The sequence below is a fragment of the Petromyzon marinus genome, chromosome 5 (assembly GCF_048934315.1).
Source record: "Petromyzon marinus isolate PM22_M1 ecotype Great Lakes invasive population chromosome 5, UKy_Petmar_22M1.pri1.0, whole genome shotgun sequence".
NCBI lineage: Eukaryota > Metazoa > Chordata > Hyperoartia > Petromyzontiformes > Petromyzontidae > Petromyzon > Petromyzon marinus.
Genome location: NC_133671.1, coordinates 19,998,735 through 20,022,458, shown reverse-complemented (window position 1 = coordinate 20,022,458; position 23,724 = coordinate 19,998,735). Strand labels below are relative to the sequence as shown.

Below are 23,724 nucleotides of genomic sequence, written 5' to 3'. Positions count from 1 at the left end.
GCCCCGGCCGTCCGTGTCTCCCCAGTGGCGATGTTTACACACCGCACCAGGTACTCATTTAAGGCTGAGTCGACCTAGGGGAGGCCCATGACCGGTTCAGATAATCGTCACCGGTGTTGGCCGTGAGCGGGGAATTGAACTCGGGTCGCCGGGTTCATAGCGCAGCGCGTTAACCGCTACACTACCGCTCCACATTGGTGTATATATATACAAAGACAAAAATCCCCCCACTATAACCTCAACAGACTGTTGGGGCAAGTGCTGTTAGCGAGCACCTATGCAGGCCGGCACGGCACACGAGGGGGTGGGTGGCCAACACTACGCCCCAGCCGCCTTTGTCTCCCCAGTGGCGATGATTTTACACCGCACCAGGTACTCATTTTAGGCTGAGTCGACCTAAGGGAGGCCCAGGACCGGTGCAGATATTGGCAATTGGCGTCGACGTGAGCGGTAATCGAACCCGGGTCGCCGGGTTCTTAGGGCAACGCGCGCATCCACCTCCGTCGTGTCGTTCACAGCACACTCACTGGTCGCACCCTCCTCGCTCCGATTGAATGAAGACACCGACACGAAGCGATTCAATGAATAAAGTAGTCTTTGATTTATTGAATTAATAGTACTGCCAGCAGACCCACCCTCCAGTCAGAGAAGGTTGTGGATAGTCGTGGTGATGGGTGGAGGGGGCGATTAAGGACCCATGAGGTTAGAGATGATCGGAGAGGGCCCAGGAAAAAAAAAATAAGTGTTGAGGTGTGAGGGCCCACACGGTCCAGGGAAAATAATCTCAGAGGTGGCAGGGTCGCGAAGAGCAGAGAAAGCCCCCCCCTCCCCCCGCCCTTGAGGAAGAGATGCAAGAAGAGAGGACAGAGTAACCACGTGGCTCGAGATGATTAATCGTACTTGAGTGCAATTTTGCACGTCTCCACGTGGAGACACGAGGTCAAGATCGGGTTTGGGGTGGGGGGGGGGAGGTGGAGGGTGGATCGGTCTGGGCGGTCTGCGAGGTGTTAGGGGAGCTGGGGTCGTAGTCGTCTTCGTCGTGGTCCTCATGCCCGCCGCGGCGCCGTCACTTGGAGAAGGTGAAGCGGCTCCGGGGATGCCACTGCTGGTCGCGCACGCGGCGCACCGATTGGATCTGCGGCTGCTGCGCGCCCCACTCGTTGAAGTGGCGGAAATCGCAGCGCTCGAAGACGAACTGGTAGCCACGGTAACCGGGGTACTGGTAACCCACCCACCTAGAGGCGCCCCGAGCCCGGCGAGAGAGAGAGATGATGGTGGTGATGGTGGGAGAGATTGGGGGGGGGAGGGAGAGAGAGGTGATGGTGATGGTGATGGTGGGAGAGATGGGAGGGAGTGAGAGAGATGATGATGATGGGAGGGAGGGAGGGAGATGATGATGGTGGGAGAGATGGGAGGGAGGGAGAAATGATGATGGGAGAGATGGAGGGAGAGAGATGATGATGATGACGGGAGATGGAAGTGAGGGATGAGGGAGGGAGATGATGATGATGATGATGCGAGAGAGGGAGAGGAAGGGGACGGGAGGGTTGGTGGAAGACGACAATGTAAGGGAGGGGGAAATGGGTGTGGAGGGAGGTGTGGGGGGAGGGAGGAAGATGAAAGAGAAGAGAGGAAGGGGGGGGGGAGACAATGGACGGGAAGGGGAGGGAGTAAGGGAGCGATAACGGAAGACAATGGGAGGGTGGAGTGAGAAGGGAGGGAGATGAGGTGGGGGGGGGGGGGGATCAGAGGAACAGATATTAGACAACTGAAAATCTCTGCACAGACAGGTAATGCTGCAATGTGCAGGGATGCATTGCATTTAAGTGCGGGGAAGGCATGAGGAGGCCCTCATCCAGCAGTGGATTTGCAAAGGGTTGTTACACTCCGTAGGTATAGACACACAGACACGTGCGTGTGTGTGGACGGGGCGTGGTAGTGTAGCGGCCACCACCAGTCACTATTATCTGAACCGGTCCTGGGCCCCACCTAGATCGAATCAGCCTCAAATGAGCACCTGGTGTGGTGTGTAGTAAACATCGCCACTGGGGAGAGACAAAAGCGGCCGGGCGCGGTGCTGGCCACTCCACCCTCCTCGTGTGTTGCCGGCCTTCATAGGCGCTCGCGAACAGCGCACGGTGGATCTTTGTTTGCTGCAGGTGGAGGTACTCACGTCCCGCCAGCCACCTTGATGCTGGCCACGCGGTCCTGGAAGCCGTAGGCCCAGAGGCTGGGCACATCATTCTCCGTGATCTCCATCTTACGGCCCGTGAAGTCGGGATTCTCGAACAGCGAGATCTTGTGGTCTTGGTTCTCCTGCGGGAGTCGTGGAATAGTGGGAGCAGATGTGGTGGAGGATGAGGATGATGGAGGAGGAGGGGAGGAGAGGAATGGAGAGATGGTGGGAGCGGAAGTAGGGGTGGAGGAGGAGGATGATGATGGAGTGATGGAGGGATGGAGTAGGAGCGAGATGGAGGGGTGGAAACAATAGAAACGAGACGGGGAGAATGAGACGGGGAGAGGGAATCGATTGCGGGGGGTGGTGGCGGGGGAAGAGGGGTGTATTGATTACTATCCCAGGAGGAATTTCACTCTATCAATAATCGACTGATTCATCGATTGTTTGTTTAACCTCGATTGTTTCGCCTCATGGCCCAGGGTATCAAACTCATTTAAAAAAAAAATATTCTGGCGCGTGAAGGCAGTGCGCTAACCACTGCGCCCACCAAACGCTTGAACTCTGGCGCGTATTTGTCACGTTTCAATGTAGACGCTGTCTGGACGTAGCGAGGAGGCACAGACATATTTACTAATCCTGACCCCAACCCATCCCTCTAGTCGCTCCGCGCAGCAGCAGCAGACACCCACGCGTGCGCGTGCGTGGGTGTGTTACCGCCACGCTGTGTCACAACAAAGACAAAGATCCCCCGCATAGCCTTAACGGACTGTTGGGGCAAGTGATGTTAGCGAGTAGCACAATATGAAAGCCAGCACGGCACACGCCGCTAGGGAGACAAAGGCGGCCGGGCGTGGTGTTGCCCACCCACCCCCTCGTGTGCCGTGCCGGCCTTTCTAGGTGCTCGCTAACAGCATTTGCCCCTACAGTCTGTTACAGGCTATACCGGGGATCTTTTTGGTGTCTTTGGTGCATATTTCCATTCGTCTCAGTCAGTCAACGCATGGCACCTGGGGCCTGTCCCGTGACCTGTCGAGCAGCGAGCCACTTAGTGGCGAACGGCGGTTGTTGTTGTTGTTGTGGTGGTCGTCGTTGTGTGTGCTCACGGCCAACACCAGTGACGATTATCTGAACCAGTCCCGGGCCTCGCCTAGGTCAGCTCGGCCTAAAATGTGTCTACCGGGCGACGGTGTGTAGCACACATCATCGTGTGCTGTGGCGGCCTTCATATGTGCTCGCTGTCAAAGGTCTTTTTAAAAAAAATTCTGTCCGCTACATTTGTTGTTGATCGGCTCCAATGGACGGCTCTCTATGGGCACGCATGGCTCGACGCTCACCTAATCCCCTCTTCACCCGGATGACACTAAAAACCCAACCCCCCAACCCCCCCCCCCCCCGCACGCCTTGACCTTCCTCCAGCGTACCCTTGGCCGTGTCACGCAGCACGGCGAGGGTTTTTTGGGGGGGGTCTTCGCCTCTCGGGGCGCGAGAGTAAAGTGGCAGCGGATGACATTTTAAGCGGCGTGTTTGTAGGCGAGGGTTGGTGAATCACATCGAGAGTACCGTCACCGCCCCCCCCCCCCTCCCCCGGTGGGCTACCGCGGTTAAGGGTGGGCGGGGCGGTACAGCAAGTGGGTTTGTGCACCCATCTGTGCGGACATGAGTGGGGTTTTTTTGTTGTTGTTAAGTATCCAATTGTATTCCACACAACCATTATAATAACAGCATCGTCAATAATAACAATCTACATTGGTGAGGCGCATTTCATCCGTAGATCCAGTCGCGATACTAACGTGGGGGTGCCTTGCCCCCCCCCCCATCCCCCCCGGTAACCCAAGCTACAAGTCGGGGCCCCTCTTGACAACCGCCATGAGAATTGTTTTCAACAACAACAACAACAGTGTCAAAGAACAACAACAACACGACGCATGTAACGATGTGATCAAGGCAAGAAGACCCGCGAAATGCAATGGCCTCTGGGTGCGACCTTGCGACACAAATCACAACATTGGGCGCCCCAACTTGACCAATTACAGCACCCCCTGAGCGGATAATGTAGCTACTACACCACTGAACCCCTTCATGGGACCCACCCCCGTTATGAACCCCCAATCCCCCGCCGGGGAAGGGATTGCAGGGGACGTTACCATTTTGAGGGGTCGGAAGGACATCAGGCGGTCGCTGCGGTAGCTGTTGGACCACGAGTCCCACCGGGGGAACTCGCCCTTCTCCAGCACGAACATCTCCCCGCGGCAGTTCTGCTGCTCGTAGGCGACCCATCTGCACGCGCGGCGGAAGAAATCCGTGGAAGCGTCGCCAAAGATGACCACCCCCCCCACCCCACCCACGTTATAGCTTTGACAGAAGTGTGGGGCGAGTGGTGTTAGCGAGTAGTGCCAACACTGCACACGAGGGGGTGGTGGTGTGGCCAGAACCACGCCCGGCCGCCTTTGTCTTTACCAGCGCTAATGTTTACACACCGCACCAGGTACTCATTTGATGCTGAGACAACCTAGGGGAGGCCCAGGGCCAGTTCAGAGAATTGACACTGGGTGTTGGTGGCCGTGAGCGGGAATAGAACTCGGGTCCGCCAGGTTCGTAGCGCAGCGCAACGCCCGAGCGCTACACTGCCGCTCCTCATCTGTACCAGTAGCACAAGCGGCGGCTAAAACAAAAATATATATTTTTTAAATAAATCGACGAATTGATCAAGATAAACCCGCGGAAGTCGCGCGACTTCCGCGGATCTCCTTATGCGGGCACAAGTGTCGCGAGACGAGGCTCGTTTGCTCGGGAGTGGCCCTGCATATAGACAAGGCGCAAGCAGACTGCCTCTCTCCCCCACCCCCCATCCATCCCATTCAGCACCGCGGACAGCGACCCCACGCAGATTTAGTGGCTCGGACCGGCGGGCGATTTTCCTCCCAGCGCCGCGCTCGCCAGATCATTCACAGGCCGCGCGCGTGGCAAGCGGACCCGGATTTCTGAAAAAAAAATTGCGCCACAATTTACGACGCGCTGTCGAGACGGATTTGCGGGCGATAAAATAATAAAACTTAACGCGCGATAAATACTAGGAATACTACTCACAATAATACTACGAGTTCGTAACATCAATCACAATAACGATACGTAATTCGAGTTCTTTAATCTGCCGGGGAAATAAAAGACTATGTTTTCAGAAGGGTTCCTGCTACATTGGGATGTTTGGCTACTTCAATTAATGAAGAAAATCTTAAACAAGCAAATTAGTTAATTGATAGTTTAGTGTATTATTTAATTAACGACAGTTTGGGATCAGATTTCGCGGACCCGGATTACAGATTTACAGGGATGAATCTACGCCACGCGTTCTATTAACGTCCTTGCATCTACCTATCTATCTGTCTCGTGGATTTCATCTTAATATTGCTGACGATTTTAAATCATCTAAATTGTTCCAACAAATTCTTTGGTGCTGCTGCTGCGGCTGCGTTGGCAGTGATGGCACCACCATACTTATAATAAATAACAACAACACTCAAAACGTTCGTCAATAATAATAATACTACTGTGCCCTTAACCTAAATAAATATATGACAGGCGACGTTTCAGACAACGGCCCTTCGTCACAGCACACGTAGAGAGAGGGGCCAGAGAGAGGTAGGGCGCAGTGGCGTTCTAAAACACAATTGTGAATAACTATTTTACATTAGCCTCCCAGACTTTTCGTGCTGGACACTCAGGTGACAATCGTAGATTTAATTACAGACATAGAGAGCGGTCCTCAGACTCACTTTTTAAGTATTTTTTCTTCTTCTTAAATTAACGAAGCATCAAACTCGTCTCCGACTGCCCCCAGCACACACAGCTTAGCGAGGAGGCACAGAGCGGCATTATATATTTTAAAAAATGCATATATATGTTTAAAGAGAGCCGCTATAGAATTATTATTTTCGTGGCCGGTAAATTATTATCCTTCTGTCTGCCTGTGGATCTCTACGCTCGACACTCTTCAAACAATTTTTGGGCCATATTTGTTGTTGTTGCTGCTGCTGTTGTTGTTCGCAACACACCTGAAACCAATCGCCGCGAATTTGCACGGCACAACTTCGCCACCAAGTTGGCCAACTCTGCGTCAATCGCGGCACAAAATTGGCACTTTGATACTCTGGAGAACGTCTCTGCTATGCATTTGTTTGCTCACGCACATGATAATTTATGTCTATCCATCTACGTGTTACATTTAGGCTGCGTTCCCTGTTGGCCCGCGCGTTAACTACTAAAGCAACAGCCGAGGCTCACGCAATGCGCTGGCACGCCGCCTTGTTAGTCTATCATCACCGCCAACACAACAAGGCGGGCAGGGCTGTAATGGTGGGGAAGGGGGGGGGACAGAGAGAGGGCACGCGGTGGTCACTGAACCGAAAGCAAAACGCGTTTAGTGTTGGGTCCAGGCAGCGTTCGCCTCACTACATTAAAGAGCTCGCTGCAGAAATAGCTGTGAGCTCATATCAGAGGGTTTATTACTGCCGGGACTCTGGCCGTCCATTATCTTACGCGATATTAAGTTGCGTCGCTCAATAAAACATTGAAATTGTGGGTTTCTCTCTCTCTGTGTGTGTGTGTCGCATCTGACGTCACACAAGCCATACGAAGACCACACCGCTGAACGGATGGAGTAGGGAGGAAGTGGGTGGGTGTGGAGAGAGGGTGGGAGATCTCGCTCAGCGAATATTGACAGGGATTCCAGGGACGCCGAGAGGCATTCAGAGGTGCCGGGCATAGGCGAAGGGAGACTCCTAGAGACGCCGAGATCCCGAGGGAGCGCAGAGGCACGCGGCGAGATGGAGCAACCGAGAGAAGTGGAGATTCCGATGGACACGGATAACACGAGCGCAGCACGGAGACACCGAGAGAAACCAGGACGATAGAGAGACACACACACAGTCACGGGGGGGGGGGACACGAAGAGAGAGACACCCCGAGAGACCCCCGAGAGATCGAGCAAGCCACGGCAAAGACACTGTGACACAGAGATCCCGCGATCCCCCAAGTAAACTCCAAGGCAAGCCCTCCCCCTTCCCCCCCCCCCCTCAGAGAGACGCAGAGAGACCCCCATAGATCCCCCCCCCACTCCGATGAGACCACGAAAGACCCCTCCCCACTCTCCCCCGGCATGCAACAGACCCCCGAGAAACCCACCACCCATCACCCCCCCCCGCTACCCCTCTACCCCCGAGAGAACCCCGGTGGTGCCCGCGTGATGAGACCCCCTCACCCCCACGCGTGTGTGTGTGTCTGTGTGTGTGTGTGTCTGTGTGTGTGTCTGTGCGTGTGTCTGTGTGTGTATCTGTGTGTCGTGGTAACGTCACCGCCACTTAGTGGCGAATGGCGGTTGTTGTTGTATGTGTGTGTGTGTCTCACGGGCCGGTGTCGACGCGGATGGAGCCCACGCGCTCGAAGCCGCGCTCGCACACGTTCCTGCACTCGGCAGTGAACTCGAGGCGTCGGCCCTGGAAGTTCTCCAGCTCGAAGATGACCAGCTGCTCGCGGGGCCACGCGGAGCCACGGGGAGAAAGGGTGGGGGGGGGGGGGCGGCAGTGACCGGGGGTGCAGAGCTCGTCAGCGACGATGGTGGTAGCGGTGATGGTAGATGTATAGGGCTCATCATGAAGATAGTGTTGATTATGGTAGCTGTATAGGGTTCATGATGATCATGGTAGCTGTATAGGGCTCGTAATGATGATGACGGTGATAGCTGTATAGGGTTTGTGATGATGATGATGATAATGATAGCTGTATATAGGGCTGGTGATGATGATGATAAGTTTGTCGGGTTCGTGATGGTCATTTTAGATGTATCGCGTTCATGACGACGATGCGAATGCGCCGGAGATGACGATAACCGCGGTGCATCATCTAGCAGTGGATAGACCACGGCGCGAGTTGCGTACCTTGAATCCACCGGTGGTTGGGTGGCTTCCTTCATGAGCAGTGCCCTGGGGTTGAGTCGCCTTCTGAGCCATCCTGTGGAGAAGGGCCCGTTGCCCGAAACGTCGCCGATTACATCCTCGCTTTCCTGCCAAGTCCACGCTACACGCCTTTTAGTTGACGAGCGCGTGGTTTGAATTCGCCGTCCTCCGCGAGTGGCAGAGCGGTGACCGTGGAATGCAACGTGAGCCGATCGTGACCGAGAGACTCGAGTCAACCCTCAGCGGTAGTCGAGAGACAGCGGTTCTGAGAACTTTTCTGCAGCCTTGCACCCAACTTTGGTTCCCAATCGCAAACAAAAAAACCGTGACTTTACCGAAAGAACCAAGAATATGAATCCCTGCAGTCACGAATGCTTTCAATAAACATAAAAATAAAATTTCGAATGTGTTAACAAACACGTAGGTTTGATGGCACAAAGTAGTTGTGACTTACGTGCCCGTGCTGAATTCGCGTTTCTGTGGGTTACCTTCTTAAAAACAAACAATCCGGTTTGTCTCGCATGCCCAGAGAGGTCATCTCGCTTCCCCAGGGGGGTGCGTGCACGCCAGGCTAAGAACCACCGCTCTAGAATATTTGAGAGTCCATGCAGGTGGCTATAAACATCCGAGACACTAAACTTTCGAACCTTGAACCCCCCCCCCCCCCCCCACAGAATTCACGGTTTCGAGGTACATTATTTCACTCAGAGGGTTAAGGTCAAAGACAAAGAACCCCCGTACAGCCTTCACGGGCTGTTGGGGCAAGCGCTGTTAGCGAGCACCTATTAAGGCCACACCGCACGCGAGGCGTGCGGTGTGGCCAGCACCAAGTCCAGCCGTCGTTTTGACACCCGCAGTGCCGATAATTTACACGTCGCACCAAAACACTCGTTTTTAACGCCGAGTCGACCTAGGGGAGGCCCGAGACCGGTACGCAGCGGTGCGCGGCCCGCTGCGCCAAGCGAGTTCCCCGAACACTCTTCTCCCACGCCACAACACCAACAACACCAAAAGTTCCAATCGAACTCCGCCACCGCTACGAGTAATTTCACATCGGCTCGACGGGGCAAACGCTGCGTGCCCCCTCGGTCGTCGGCTCAGCTTGGCGCGGTGGGGTGGAGGTGGTTGGAGGGGGTTCCTCGCTGGGACGGGAGGAGACATCTGCACGCAGAACGAGTTGTGAGTGCGTTCGATCGACTCACTCCATTGGTAAGCGACGAGAGGCGGTTCGAGTCACAAGTCGGGATGTCGGCGTGGGTGGCTTCTGGTGGAGGAGAGGCGGTGGTTTTATGCTCGTGTGTAGACCCCCATCATCAGCGAATTCCCCGACCCACCCCCCCCCCCCCCACTTCGTGATGAACCAAAAACGAGCGGCCAGTCTCCTCCCCCTCGGCGTGGCGCTGAGTCGGCGCGAATCGCCTAATCCCGTGTGGTGGTGATGATGATGCTGATCATTTCTCTCGCTTGACTCGCGGCGAATGGAAACGCGTAGTTTGTGAATACAAAGCGAGAGAGAGATGATGACCAGACACAGACACACACAGAGACAGAGACAGAGAGAGGAGGGGGAGGGGCAAAAAAATATAGAACACAAAAAACTGCAACAAATGAACGAACTTAATGTAATCACCAGCTCTTTTAGTGCTGTGTCAGTGCCGCTTGTGGTTGTTTGTGATGTCATTGTAATTCTGTGAGCGCGCTGACACGAGTTGGGCTGGTGGGCAGATACACGAATTGATATCCGCCGAGCATATCGCAGGCAACGTTTCTAACGCGCGAACGTTCTCCCTCGCGCCATTGTCAGAGGCTATTGTTGTTGTCGTTATGGAGGCAACGTGAAAGCCCTCTGCGAAATGACATTGCGTGGTGTGTGTAGTGTGTGGCGAGCGGAGCGCCGGGTGGCTAAAGCACAGCAGGTTGGCACAGTAGGGGGCACAGGTGGTGCATCAGCCAGTCATCTCAGTCAGTCGACCCGTGGCACCTGGGTCTGCCCCGTGACCTCCTGCCAGCGGGCGTTCGACGCTTCACGTGGCCTCAAGGTGCACATGGCCTGGCACAAGCGTCGTGGTGATGTCACCGCCACTTAGTGGCGAATGACGGTTGTTGTTGTGTGTGTTAAGTTCGACTCAGCCTCAAATGAGTACCTGGTGCGGTGTGTAAACATCGCCACTGGGGGAGACAAAGGCGGTCGGGCGTGGTGCTGGCCACCCACCCCCTCGTGTGCCGTTCCGGCCTTCATAGGTGCTCGCTAACAGCACTTGCCCCTACAGTCTGTTCAGGCTACACGGGGCGATCCTTGTCTTGTGATGTCGCGAACGCGTTGAGAAACACGTCAGTGGTGATGGTCATCACACAATCTCGTGTTGACCGTGATCCTGGCCTATAGGAGAGTGTGGGGTCGCAATAACGCGGGGGGCTTTATGGGGGGGGGGCGATGGGGGGTGCAGTCCAAGGCCTGACAAATTGAGAGCCCCCCCCATTCCACCACTCTCTGCCGCCCTCCCCTCCCCAATAAAACATTGGACTTGGTAGTGGATCAAGCGTAATCCCTCAATACCTTCGCACTCATGAACCCTACAGTGAAATGGTAAGCGATCACAAGTAGCCAGTAATGATGTGGCCTTATTAAAGAAAAAAAATCTGCGACGTTTCGGGCAATGGCCCTTATTCATCGCACCTATATACATCAATGTTCACAATATACAGGGTGCTTAAAAAAGAATGTGAACACTTACATGGAACGATGGTTTTAAATGGACAAAGAACGGATAACACTACACTGTAACGTGAAAACAAATGTGATGTTAATAGCTTCAACAAGTCAAAGAGTCTCCCACTTGTTCGCCATCATTGTCAACACGTGGCCTGGAATCTTCTCCAGGTCGTCTCCAGAGCCCGGAGGCAGCAGCACATTTCCCCAGGCGAATAAAATCGTGGAGTGTCTGACATAGGGCAAGAGTGGTGGTGGTCGTGGTGAAATATTCAGGGGTAAGCAAATTGAATATACAAAGCCCCCCCCCCCGACTCGAAAAAACTATAACAGCCCCCCCCGCCATCCCCCTAAAACCCAATCCGGACCAGGTCACGAAGATGCTCGTTCTGATACAAAGATCTCCCGTATAGCCTCAAGAGACTACCGGAGCAAGTGGTGTTAGCGAGCGGCGAGCACCTTTTCAAGGCCGGAACGCCACACGTGGGGGTGGTGTGGCCGGAACCACGCCGGGCCGGCCGCCTTCGAGAAGGTGATAAGGGTGATGATGATGATGATGACGATTGTTAGTGGACTGCGTTACCCAGGAAAGTGTCACCGAATCTCGTGACTCATATTCAGGAAGGTCCTGCCACATTTTTTCGCAGTAGCACGTGAGCGGGTTATGATTGCGGTCTAATCAACCCAATTCCGTCATTCATGGTGAAAATTGATACATTTAAGAATAATCAGCATCACTTACCGTGTATTATTATAATGATCATGATAATGATGACACGCTCGACTGAAGAATCAATGCCTTCTTCAGACCGGAGCGGGTAGTTGCATAATCCACTGCTAAATAAGGGTCTCGTGTGGCCCATTTGGCCATACTTCACCACGCTGGTCACTGCGGATCCGTAAAGGCAGTGAAGGTTACGATGGATAATAGAAATACAGTGCAACCCTGAACTCTGCCGCATTGCTCTCTGCTGTACGTATGTTGAACTTCTTTCGCACCGTACGTAGCCCACCGTGCTCATCGGAGATGCTGCCCACCACCCCAGTCCTCCACGGCGGTCGCCCATTCAAGCACTGTCCAGGCTCAACCCTGCTTAGCTTCCGAGGGTTGGTGGGAAGGCCGCTAATCTAAGACAACGTTGGCCATGGCTCCTGGATGATGGATATGTAGCCCGTGAATGATAACGACGTCTGATACTGATTCGCAAACCACCTCTGTCTATCCACTGCTTGACCATGACCTCATCGCACTGTGTTTAATTATGGGGGGTTGTTTGGCCATACGGTTTCGTTATTATTAGTATTATTTGTCACTGATGTGAGCCGTGAGCGGGAATCGAACTCCAGCGGCTGGCTTCACGGCGGAGTGCGCTAACCACTGTGCCACCGCCCCACCCTCCAATGATTATTGCGATAGTAAAATAATTGATGGTGGTTGATGGGGCCTTTGGCAGTTGACACGGTTATACATGAATGACCACCCCTCGATGGTTCTATACGGTATATACCATAGATTTGTGTTGATGAATGGACACAGTTGATGTAAGAATAATGATTGGCAATGTCGCTACCCGTGTAAACTGTGGTCGCGTTTCACAGCACACTACCCCCCCCCCTAAAAACTAAAAAAACACCCCCCTAACCCTGGGCAGCCCGCGTGCACCAGGGGAATATCACGACCTGATGAGCAAGCGATTTGCTTTGTTCATCCGCTCCCAGAGCGTGCTCATGCAGCCATTCACTCGCTCATCCCCCCCAAATACCATTTAGCCCCCAGTCCAGCGCCCAGGTATGTGCTTGGGCAAACATTACAACTGCGCATGAGAGCATCCTACCCCCCCGGCCCATCATCCACCCATCCACTCATCCACCCATCCATCCATTCACTCACCCACTAATACATCCACTCAATCATCCATCTACTCACCTATGCATTCACCCTCGCACCTATCCATTTACTCACCCATCCACTCACCCACTCACTCACCTACCCACCCACTCACTCACCCACTCATCCACTCACTCACCCACCCACTCACCCACTCATCCACTCACCAACCCACCCACTCACCCACCCACTCACCCACCCATCCACTCACCCACTCACTCACCTACCCATCCACTCACCCACCCATCTACTCACCCACCCATCCACTCTCCCACTCACTCACCTACCCATCCACTCACCCACTCACTCACCCACTCACTACTCACTCACCCACCCACTCATCCACTCACCAACCCATCCACTCACCCACCCACCCACTCACCCACGCATCCACTCACTCACTCACTCACCCACTCAAGACACCCATTCACTAACCCACCCACTCACTCACCCACCCATCCACTCACCCACTCACCCCATCCTCCAACCTTCTGATCCACCTACACGGCCGTCCCTCCCACCAACACATCACCACAACATTGCCCCGATTGAACATCAGCCGCCGGAGTCAACCACCACCACCACCACCACTCAACACAATTTCCTCTCAGCACCCCCTCCTGCCCCCACCCTCCCCCCCTGCCGACGCCGCCGCCTCCAAATCGAGCCCGCAGTCCCTCCCACCCCCAGCCCGGTCCACGTATAAATGACAGGGCCCGCTGTGGATGGACTGCGACACTTGGTGATTTCGTGTGGTGAGTACCGTGGGGTTCGCAGTCATTCATCAGCCCTCCGTTCGCAACGAGCGGTGGGTTGCGTGTGGACACACAGAGAGAGAGAAGTTTAATTCCCTCCACCAGTTGCCAAGGCACCGCTAATTGGCCTCATGACTAATGGACTTTCTAAGCACCACGTGCTGCATGGAATAGAACAGACGTCCCTGGGTGACTGGTGGAGTGTGAAAAAGCGCGGGGGGGGTCTTTTCAATTGGTTAGTGGGGGGGAGGTTCTCTGGGAGATGGGGGTTGGTGGATTGTGCAGAGATCACGGCGAGAGCGGGACGCCGATTCGTAGCGATGTCGCCCTAAACGTGGGAAGGAAGCAGAGGCTGAAGGCTGCGGTGCAGTAACGCCGTTTGGATCGCCGATCCGGACAAATCGGATTTTAAACATGCTCCCTCTTGGGGTTCCCTGGGGTTTTCGCCCGGTAGATTTATTTTTTTGAGGATGGGGGCGAGCGGTGGAGGGAGGGTGGGGGGGGGGTTGCTTAACCCCACGCTGGGATTTAAAGTGGTGGTGGAAAGGGAGTGGCAGTACAGCAAGTGGGTTAGTGCACCCATCTGTGCGGAACGCTGAGTGTTGCCCCACCCCCCCCCCCCCCCCCACTCGTCTCTGACTCCGGGTATCCAATGGTACCCGGGGCACGAGTCGGTCGAACGCTCAGTCGAGGTTTTGATGGTTAAAGTTCGGTGGGGGGGGGGGGAGGGTGGCGAATTTTACCGATGCAATCGTAATGCACTGGCCACGGTTACATCCACTGCTGGATGAAGGCCTTCTTGCGCTCCGCCCCACCACGCCGCGTAGGTCGTGCGAGTTTGTTTGACCATACTTCACCACGCTGGTCAGTGCGGGTTGGTGAAATGTGGCGAGCCCAGAAGGCGGTGCAGGTGTCACTCGCCACTGACGTGAGCCGCTGCTTCGGGAATTGGGACTCAACGTCTTTGAGTTCGCCGTTAAAGCGTTGCTAACCACAATGCCACCGCTCCACCACCGATGATGACCGTGATAGTGATAACAACAGCAATGATTAAGTAATGGAATTGTAAAACACACGGAAGCCTCGTGTCCGACGGCGCTCCTTCCGCGGATTTCTAATCGGAAGTTACCAAAGACAAAGATCCCTCCCGTGTAGCCTTAACAGACTGTTGGGGGCAAGTGCTGTTAGCAGCACCTATGAAGGCCGACACGGCACACGAGGGGGTGAGTGGCTAGCAGCACGCCCGGCCGCCTTTGTCTCCCTAGTGGCGATGTTTACACACCGCACCAGGTACTCATTTGAGGCCGAGTCGACCTAGGGGAGGCCCAGAACCGGTTCAGATCATAGCCACTGGTGTTGGTTGGCCGTGAGCGGGAATCCAACTCGGGTCTCCGGGTTCCGCGGATTTCTAATCGGAAGTTACCTCCCCGCGTGGCACAGGAGTGCGCTCACCTGTTGGCTGAAGACATGGAAAAGATGGACACTGCTGGTTTCTCTGGCTTCTGGAAGGTAAGAGATACAAACAGAGATAGCGTCAAACACACAGCTGGATAGGCAGACGGAGACAGAGGGACAGAGTCAGACAATGTAACAGGTAGACAGGCAGAGGGACTGATTGATAGATAGACAGAAAGACAGACGGGCAAAAATACAAACCATAGAGAAAGACAGACTGAGACAGAGAGTCATGTAGGCAGACAGAGAGACAGATAGACAGGTAGATAGGCAGACAGACAGATAGACAAACGGATAGACACGACCTCTATTTATGGCCAGGTAAGAGTCCGTTGAGACCAAGCCACATTTTCGAGAGAGACCTGCGAGTAAAGGCTTAAGACTTACACAGAGACACACAGACTCGCATAGAGACCCATAGACTTACAGGGTAAGTGTGCTGCGAGTGTTCTGTGAGTGAGCGGTGAGCGACCGGTGAGCGAGTGTGAATGTGTGGCGAGTGAGCGGTGAGCGAGGGGTGAGTGTGCTGTGAGTGAGCGGTGAGCGAGCGATGGGCGAGTGGTGAGGGTGAGTGTGCTGTGAGTGTGCTGTGAGTAAGCGGTGAGCGAGTGGTAAGTGTGAGTGTGCTGTGAGTGAGCTGTGAGTGAGCGGTGAGCGAGCGGTGGGCGAGTGGTGAGGGTGAGTATGCTGTGAGTGAGCGGTGAGCGAGCGGTGAGCGAGTGTGAATGTGTGGCGAGTGAGCGGTGAGCGAGGGGTGAGTGTGCTGTGAGTGAGCGGTGAGCGAGCGATGGGCGAGTGGTGAGGGTGAGTGTGCTGTGAGTGTGCTGTGAGTAAGCGGTGAGCGAGTGGTAAGTGTGAGTGTGCTGTGAGTGAGCTGTGAGTGAGCGGTGAGCGAGCGGTGGGCGAGTGGTGAGGGTGAGTATGCTGTGAGTGAGCGGTGAGCGAGCGGTGGGCGAGTGGTGAGGGCCTGTCCCGCGTGTCGCAGATCACGGTGTGGGACCAGGAGGGCCTGCAGGGCAAGAAGCAGGAGTTCACCTCGGGCTGCCACAACGTCTTTGAGAGCGGCATCGAGAGCGTGCGCTCCCTGCGCGTGGAGAGCGGCGCGTGAGGACATCATCATCGTCGTCATCGCCATCATCATCGTCGTCGTCATCGCCATCATCATCATCGCCATCATCGTCGTCGTCATCATTGTCGTCATCGCCATTATCATCGTCGTCATCGTCGTCATCGCCATCATCATCGCCATCATCGTCGTCGTCATCATTGTCGCCATCGCCATCATCATCACCATCGTCATCATCATCATCATCGTCATCGCCGCCATCATCATGGTCATCATCTTCATCATCGTCATCAGCAGCCTCATCAAAATTCTCATGAGCATTCTCATCACCATCGTCATCATCATGACAATATCAATGACGATCCTGTCGCCGAAGACGATCATTTTGAAGATGACGATGTCGACAAAAATGATGATGATGATGACTATAGTGTCGAAGACAACTATTACGATAATCTCGACGATGACGACAGCGATGAATGACGATGATGATGACGACGACGGCGTACGCAGACAACGCGAACGATAATCTCGACGACGTCCGTGACGACGTCGATGACGACGAGGTTGACCAATGTGACGACGAGGTTGACCCAATGTGACGACGAGGTTGACCCAATGTGACTCGCAGGTGGGTGGGCTACGAGCACAGCGGCTACCAGGGCCAGCAGTTCATCCTCGAGAAGGGCGACTACCCCCGCTGGGACGCGTGGAGCGGAAACCTCGCCTACCACACCGAGAGGCTCATGTCCTTCCGACCCATCATGTGCGCCGTGAGTCCTCCACGCGTCTCTCCCTCCATCTCCACGCGTCTCTCCCTCCTCGTCCCTCCTCCGCCATTCTCCTCCTCCTGCTCCCCGTGTCTCCATTCTCCTCCACGCGTCTTCATCCTGCTCCTCGCATCTCCCTGTAGCTCCCACCTCGTTGTGTCATATCGCACTCCACCCTACCGGCGTCACATTCTCCTCCCCGTGTGTCTCACTCGCTCCTCCTCTTCCTCCTCCTCCTCCCGCCGCTCACACAGAACCACCAGGAGTCCAAGATCTCAATCTTCGAGCGAGAGAACTTCCTGGGCCGGACGTGCGACCTGTGCGATGACTTCCCGGCTCTGCAGTCAATGGGCTGGTGCAACAGCGAGGTCGGCTCCATGAAAGTTCAGAGCGGAGCGTAAGTTCACACCCCCCCCCCCGTACCTGCTACACGCGCACACCGTCTTCGCCAATCCACTGCTGGATGGACTCTTGAGACCGGCGGCTGGGGTCGTCCGTCGATCCGCAGCGGCCGTCTCAAGCGCCTTCAGTCGAGGCATCTGTCTCGACCTGGGGCGTCGTGTCTCCGGGTGTTGTTTAGCTCCAACTTGTAAAGCGCCGACTCCTCCGCACAGCACAGCACAGCGCTGTGGTGCATTCGCTCGCTCACGAAGGGAGAAAGAGAGAGAGAGAACGACTCAGAGGCGAGTGAGGAAGGCAGCGGCGGCAGTCATGTCGGTAGGCCGGCGCTCGCAACAACTGTCCGAGCTCTGCGGTCCTCAGTAGATGAAGATGTTTTCAGCCACACAATGGGAAGAAACCGTAGCACCCGGACAAAACCCACCACGCGTGCGAGGGGGCAACACTCTATCCCACACTGAAGGAAGAGATCGATGGGTTCATCCGCACTTCGCCGTACGTACGCGCCTTCTTCAGGCGAGCCAGGGTGTTACGCCTCCTCGATGCCCACGTGGAGTGGACTTTCATGGCATCTGCGTGCGATCCACCAACCCCTGGCGTGACGTCAGCGCGACGCACGGACGCGGCTCGAGGCTGTAGGATGCGGGCGACGTCATCGCACGGACGCGCACGGTGACGTCACGCGCGCCAACCAGCCAGCAAAACTTGTATCTGTTCCAATTATAGCCTGATAATGAAATAGTAATTTACGGGGTTTTTTTGTTGTTGTTCACTTACAGCCATCGCTCAAATACAAATTAAGCCACTGCACGCTGCACGTGCCCGATGATTGCTAAGCAAGCCAAACCGTGCACAGTATGGTGAACCACGAGATAGTGTACGCCCCTTCAACTGCGGAATTAGGAACTCTTCTTTCTATCTGAAGCCCTCTCGGCGTGGCGAGCGTCAGAACCTCCGCACTGGAGCATCTAGCCCCCCCCCCCCCCTTGAACATCGCGCTGCCATCGGCGAGAGAAAAACAAAAAAAAATGACTAAAAGCGAAGGTTCAAATAATGTAACCGTTCGACAAATATCGCGCGACGCCGTCTCACCGTCGTCGTCATCATCACCGCCGCCGCTCTCCATCAGCGCCATCACCGATAAAGGCTGCACGAACATCATCCCTGTCACCACCACCACCACCACTACCATCATCGCGCCCCCATCATCTCTCCTCTCTCTCCATCGCCACATGAACCCAGGGGCTACCGTGACACCCCCCACCACCACCCACCCCTCCCCCTCTGTTTATCCCACCACCACCCAAGTGATTAATTCACACCCCCCCCCTCCACCATCACGATGAGGATTTTTTTTGGAGACTGAAACCGACTTTGGGCCTTCGACAGCTTCAGGGATCATTAAACAAGAACACGAGTTTGGGGGGGGGGTGGGAGAGGAGGAGGGGGGGCAGTGGGGGGCGGGGTGGGGGGGAGTCAGAGGGGTCACTATAAGTTATGATTCTATTAGAAGAAGACAGACGCTCGGCTCCATTTGCCTCTCTCTCTCTCTCTTCTTCTCTCGGTGTGTGTCTGTGTCTCTGTCTGTATGCGTCTCTATGTGCCTGTGCGTCTATGACTCTGCGCCTGTGTATGCGCCTGTGTGTGTCTGTGTCTCTGTCTGTATGCGTCTCTACGTGCCTGTGCGTCTATGACTCTGCGCCTGTGTATGCGCCTGTGTGTGTCTGTGTCTCTGTCTGTATGCGTCTCTATGTGCCTGTGCGTCTATGACTCTGCGCCTGTGTATGTGCCTGTGTGTGTCTGTGTCTCTGTCTGTATGCGTCTGTGTGTGCGTGTCTCTGTGTCTATGACTCTGGTCTGTCTGTCTGGATGCGTCTGTGTGTGCGTGTCTCTGTGTCTATGACTCTGGTCTGTCTGTCTGGATGCGTCTGTGTGTGTCTGTGTGAATGGCTCTGGTCTGTGTCCCTGTCTGCATGTGTCTGTGTATGTCTATGTGTGTCCATAACTCTCTGTGTCTGTCCCTATACGTCTGTGTGTGTCTCTGTGTGTCTGTGCCTCTGTGTCTGTATATATGTTTCTGTCTCTCTGTATTTCTCTAGCTCTCAGTCTCTCTCCCACTCTCATTCTGCCTCTAACCCCATTCTCTCCGTCTGTCTGTCTCTTTCCGTCGATCTGTCTGTTCTCTTTCCCTCTACACACACACACATCTGTCTCTCTATAGATCTTTCTCTCTCTCTCAATCAGTGTGTGTCTCTATATCCTCTCTGTGTGTCTCTCTCTCTGCCTGTGTTCAACCTGCGTGCCCGTATATCTCTCTCTCTCCACACCATGCCATCAACTACAATCGCTCACTCATTGCCTCCTCATCATCCCCCCCTCCCATCTCCTCCCCTATCTGCTCGTCCACCCCCTCCCATCTCCCACCTCCTTTGCGAGTCCACATCTGATGCATTCAAGGCGCCTCTCAGCTGATTCCCTTACTCGGGGCAGTCCCCGCTCGCCCGCTCGCCCGCTCCCCCCTCTCTCTCTCTCGTCCACATTCCTTCTCATTTACCTCGCGCGCACATAAATAACTTAACAATAACTTAAAATATGAGAATATGTTTTCCACTTTTTTCCGGCAACAAAATAGGTGTTACAATGTTAAAACACCAAACTGAAACCTTTTTACAAGGAATAATGTCTGCATTAACCACAAATCTTGTGGTCAGAATGTAAACAACAAAAAAACATACTCTGATAATATGATGCATTGTCTTTGAAGCTGATTGGTCCACACTAGAGACATCTTTCTTTCGAGCCTCGTCTCAAACGGTGTTAGACCAGAGGATGCCAAAAGGCGTCTTTTGGCTCAAACAATGCATTTATTATCAGAGTACATTTTTTTGTTTGCATTCCGACCACAAGTATTGTGGTTAATGCAGACATGATTCCTCGTACAAGGTTTCAGTTTGGTGTTTTAACAACTTAAATCGAAACCTCACGAATATTCTGAAATGACATCCCTGGCTCGAGATGCGACCGTGATCAAGCTCGTCATCTCGTCCTTGATCATCTCCCATAGTCATCAGAATTTTTTTTTTTTTGTCAGAGAGACGCGTGCTATTTTGTGTTCTAAACCTGTTCGTCGAATTATAATAGCACCCTCGGCTACAAAAAATAATGATGTAGGATTATTATGAATAGGCGTGCCTTGTATTCTCGCGATAGCACCTTACGCAGATAAGCCCTCACTCCAAGGCTGGTCGAGCAGCTTGCTGCAACAGATAACGCGTGACACATTAACCGCTGAACACGAAATAATGATGATCGTGACATGAATGTAACCCCCTCTTCTCTTCCTCCACCCTCCTTTCCCACCGCAACAACCACGAATGCTCCACCCCCACCTACCCACCCCCCAGATGGGTTTGCTACCAGTATCCAGGCTACCGCGGGTACCAGTACATCATGGAGTGCGACCGCCACACGGGGGAGTACCGCCACTACCGCGAGTTCGGGTCGCACGCTCAGACCAGCCAGGTGCAGTCGATCCGCAGAGTGCAGCAGTGAACGGAGCACGCTGCGATGGCCTGTTGCGACACCGGCGGCAACAGCAACAGCAGGGGAAGCAGCAGTAGCAGCAGCAGGAGCAGGGAGAGGAGAAACTGTCTTCTTAATCCGCCAGACGCCGCCAGCATCGTCACCATCGCCGCATTCGGAGGAGTCCTCGTTGGGATGAGCGCGCTTCGCGACCCGGTCCACGAAGCAGCGAGTCGCAGCGCAGTCCACCGCAGTTATCACCGTGACGAGGACGACGAACGATGTTGATGATGATGATGATGGAAATGATGTTGACGATGATTGCAATGGTGATGGTGCCAAAATAAAAAAAACACGAGAAATTGAACACGCGCGTTTGGAGTTTTGAAGTGGTGATGATGTTGATGATGGTGATGATGTTGATGATGGTGACGATGTTGATGATGGTGATGATGTTGATGATGTACGTATGCGTGTTGAACGTAGTCAACCACGCTTATCAGAGGTGCAGGGGAAGGACAACAAACTAACACACACAAAAGCAATTCTAAATAAATGAATTTTGCATGTCGATTATTTAAAAGTGCGTAGCTCCAGTGGCCTCCTAATATCGGAAAAAGAGCGTTCCAGACGGCCGCAGAAGCGCATCTGAAAGCGCGCGATGCGGTGACCATCTTCGTTCAATGGCTGAGCAGCCAAAAGTCGCTGCGAGTATGACCGAAGTTAATGGTTTATGCTTCTTAACGAGATCAGATAGGTATTTTGGTTTATGATCATCATCAACTGACTTAACACATCCATCCAACAGCAGCATTATTATTCATTTTTCATTTATTATATCCGTCAATCGTCATCATCAACATCATCATCATCATCATCAAACAGCACCGTTGTTATCAATATAAATAATCACTATATAAGACAATCAAGAAGCAGACGCCTCCTCCTTCATTAATTTGTCGCTTCCCATTAAAACAATTGGAATCAAGCTAGACACATCGCATCAGCCACACGGACCTTGGTACGAGTGGACAGTTTCACGCATCATCATCATCATCATGTGGTTCAACACAAGGAAACGTCTGGACCAGTGTCGACTTTCAGTGTCTCATCAGTAGTGTCAGCCTCGCTTTGCCAGATGTTTATAGACGAGGAGGCCGATTGTCTGCCGAATTATTCTGCCGCCTAACGCTAAGAGGCTCTTACGTGCTCTGCAAAAAAAGCAATTATGCGTCGCTACTAGAACCCACGTCTATCAGAGGTGGGGTGGTTTCCTTGCCGATAAACATCTGGGCTGCTCGCCAGCATTGGTTCAAGCAAAGCCCGACTCTACGGATGAAACACTGAATGACGAAACCCGTCCAGAGTGTTCTTGTACGAAACCATCGCTCCGGGAATGATGCTCTCCCAGAGGGCCCACGTGTGACTGATGGGACGTGGAAAAATAAATACTCTTATTTTATACATATACACGTGTGAAAGCGGGGACATTGTCTGCATATTTAATCATGATTATTTATCATTTATCGAATCCACAATCATTCGCCATGTGTTACGTCCATCCACAAATATCCCCCGTATCGCCTCAACAGACTGTTGGGGCAAGTGCTGTTAGCGGGCACCTATGAAGGCCGGCACGGTACACGAGAGGTGTGGGTGGTCAGCATCACCGCACCTGGCCGCCTTTGTCTCCCCAGTGCTGATGTTTACACACCGCACAAGGTGCCTATCGATCTATCAGAGGCCCAGGACCGGTGCAGATATTCGTCACCACAACAGCACCACCACCACCACCTTACTCACAACCACCACCACTGCCACAACAGCAGCACCACCAACACCACCTTACTCACAACCACCACCACTACCACATCAACACCACTACTACCACCACGAGCAGATGATCACCACCACCACGAGCAGATGATCACCACCACGAGCAGATGATCACTACCAGCAGCAGCATCACCGGGTCCGTGTCGACCCACGAGGTGCCGGCGAAGGCAGCCGCCGTGAATGTGAAATGCGCGTGCTGTTTATTGCCCTCGTCTCGTTCGCCGCTCGAGGTTCTACGCACGACCGTCAGACTCCGCCGTCTCCCGCACCGCTCGACACTGGCTGGCAAAGAGAGAGAGAGAGCGGGAGAGCGGGAGAAGCGAGCTGGAGAGAGATAGGAGACCTCCTCCCCCCACCACAAACCCACCCCCACGAGCAGCCGTAGCTACAGCCCCACACTCGGCCGAGTACATCTCTCACCGCATTGACTTGTCACGTGCGCAACGAAGCGCGGAATCCGTGCCGGCAGTTGCAGGCACTTTGTGCGGAGCAGCGGCAATAGGGGGGAGTGAGGGTGGTGGAAGTGGGGGCGAGAGGAGCGGAGTGGTGGTGGTGGTGGGAGCAGGAGAGAGATAAGGGAGAGGAGCTCGCACGAGAAAGCTAATGGGGACTTAACGCGCGCGTGCGAGACTTAGCATGCGAGCCGCGGACACGTGCGCGAGTTGAGTGCGCGTGGTGGTGGATTGGGGGAGCGGGGGCACGCGTGTGTGCTTCAATAATTCGCCACTGTGATTGGTCGTGAGTGGGAATTAAACCCGGCTGACAGCCGGGTTCGTAGCGCAGTGCGCTAACCGCTGCGCCACCGCTCCACCCTAAAGCACACACGCACCCCCACGCCAACCCCCCCAAGCACACCCTATCTCCCCCGGCGGCATCATCCATCCTCTTCTCCACCCGTGCCCCGTCGGCCCCCGTGAATCCATCTCACGCGCCGCGCCGAATCTCATCCCCGCAATCGCACCAAGATAAGGCGAGGGGGGGGGGGGAGACGAGCGAGAGAGGGAAGGGGGTAGAGAGGGGGGGGTAGAGAGAGAGGGAAGGGGTAGAGAGGGGGGGTAGAGAGAGAGAAGGAAGGGGGTAGAGAGAGAGGGGGGGTAGAGAGAGGGGGTAGAGAGAGAGAGGGAAGGGGTAAGAAGGAGGAGAGCAGAGCGTTACATCTTTTATGAAATCTTTCATTTAAAAGGGGGGGGGGG

General features: G+C 54.3%; 2 protein-coding genes across 7 annotated transcripts; one reads left to right on the top strand and one right to left on the bottom strand.

Moving 5' to 3' along the window:
• Nucleotides 1–577: 577 nt before the first annotated feature.
• LOC116939193 (beta-crystallin B1) lies at nucleotides 578–18,391 on the bottom strand. 6 transcript variants are annotated; one of them, XM_032947314.2, is made up of 8 exons: nucleotides 17,198–17,300; nucleotides 14,936–14,985; nucleotides 9,333–9,394; nucleotides 8,113–8,185; nucleotides 7,583–7,701; nucleotides 4,324–4,456; nucleotides 2,174–2,316; nucleotides 578–1,235 (listed from the first exon to the last, which is right to left on the bottom strand). In XM_032947314.2, exons 3-8 carry the CDS (start codon nucleotides 9,335–9,337, stop codon nucleotides 1,067–1,069), a joined length of 642 nt encoding a protein of 213 aa, XP_032803205.1. In that variant the 5' UTR covers nucleotides 9,338–9,394; nucleotides 14,936–14,985; nucleotides 17,198–17,300; the 3' UTR covers nucleotides 578–1,066. The 6 variants fall into 6 exon arrangements, with proteins under 6 accessions (XP_032803205.1, XP_032803206.2, XP_032803204.1 ...); XM_032947315.2 differs by lacking the exon at nucleotides 17,198–17,300 and adding an exon at nucleotides 15,974–16,793; XM_032947313.2 differs by lacking the exon at nucleotides 9,333–9,394 and having other exon boundaries at nucleotides 17,198–18,391.
• On the top strand, nucleotides 16,490–20,725 carry CRYBA1 (crystallin beta A1). Its single transcript, XM_076060610.1, has 4 exons — nucleotides 16,490–16,602; nucleotides 16,636–16,777; nucleotides 17,029–17,171; nucleotides 20,578–20,725. Exons 1-4 carry the CDS (start codon nucleotides 16,490–16,492, stop codon nucleotides 20,723–20,725), a joined length of 546 nt encoding a protein of 181 aa, XP_075916725.1.
• Nucleotides 20,726–23,724: the final 2,999 nt, after the last annotated feature.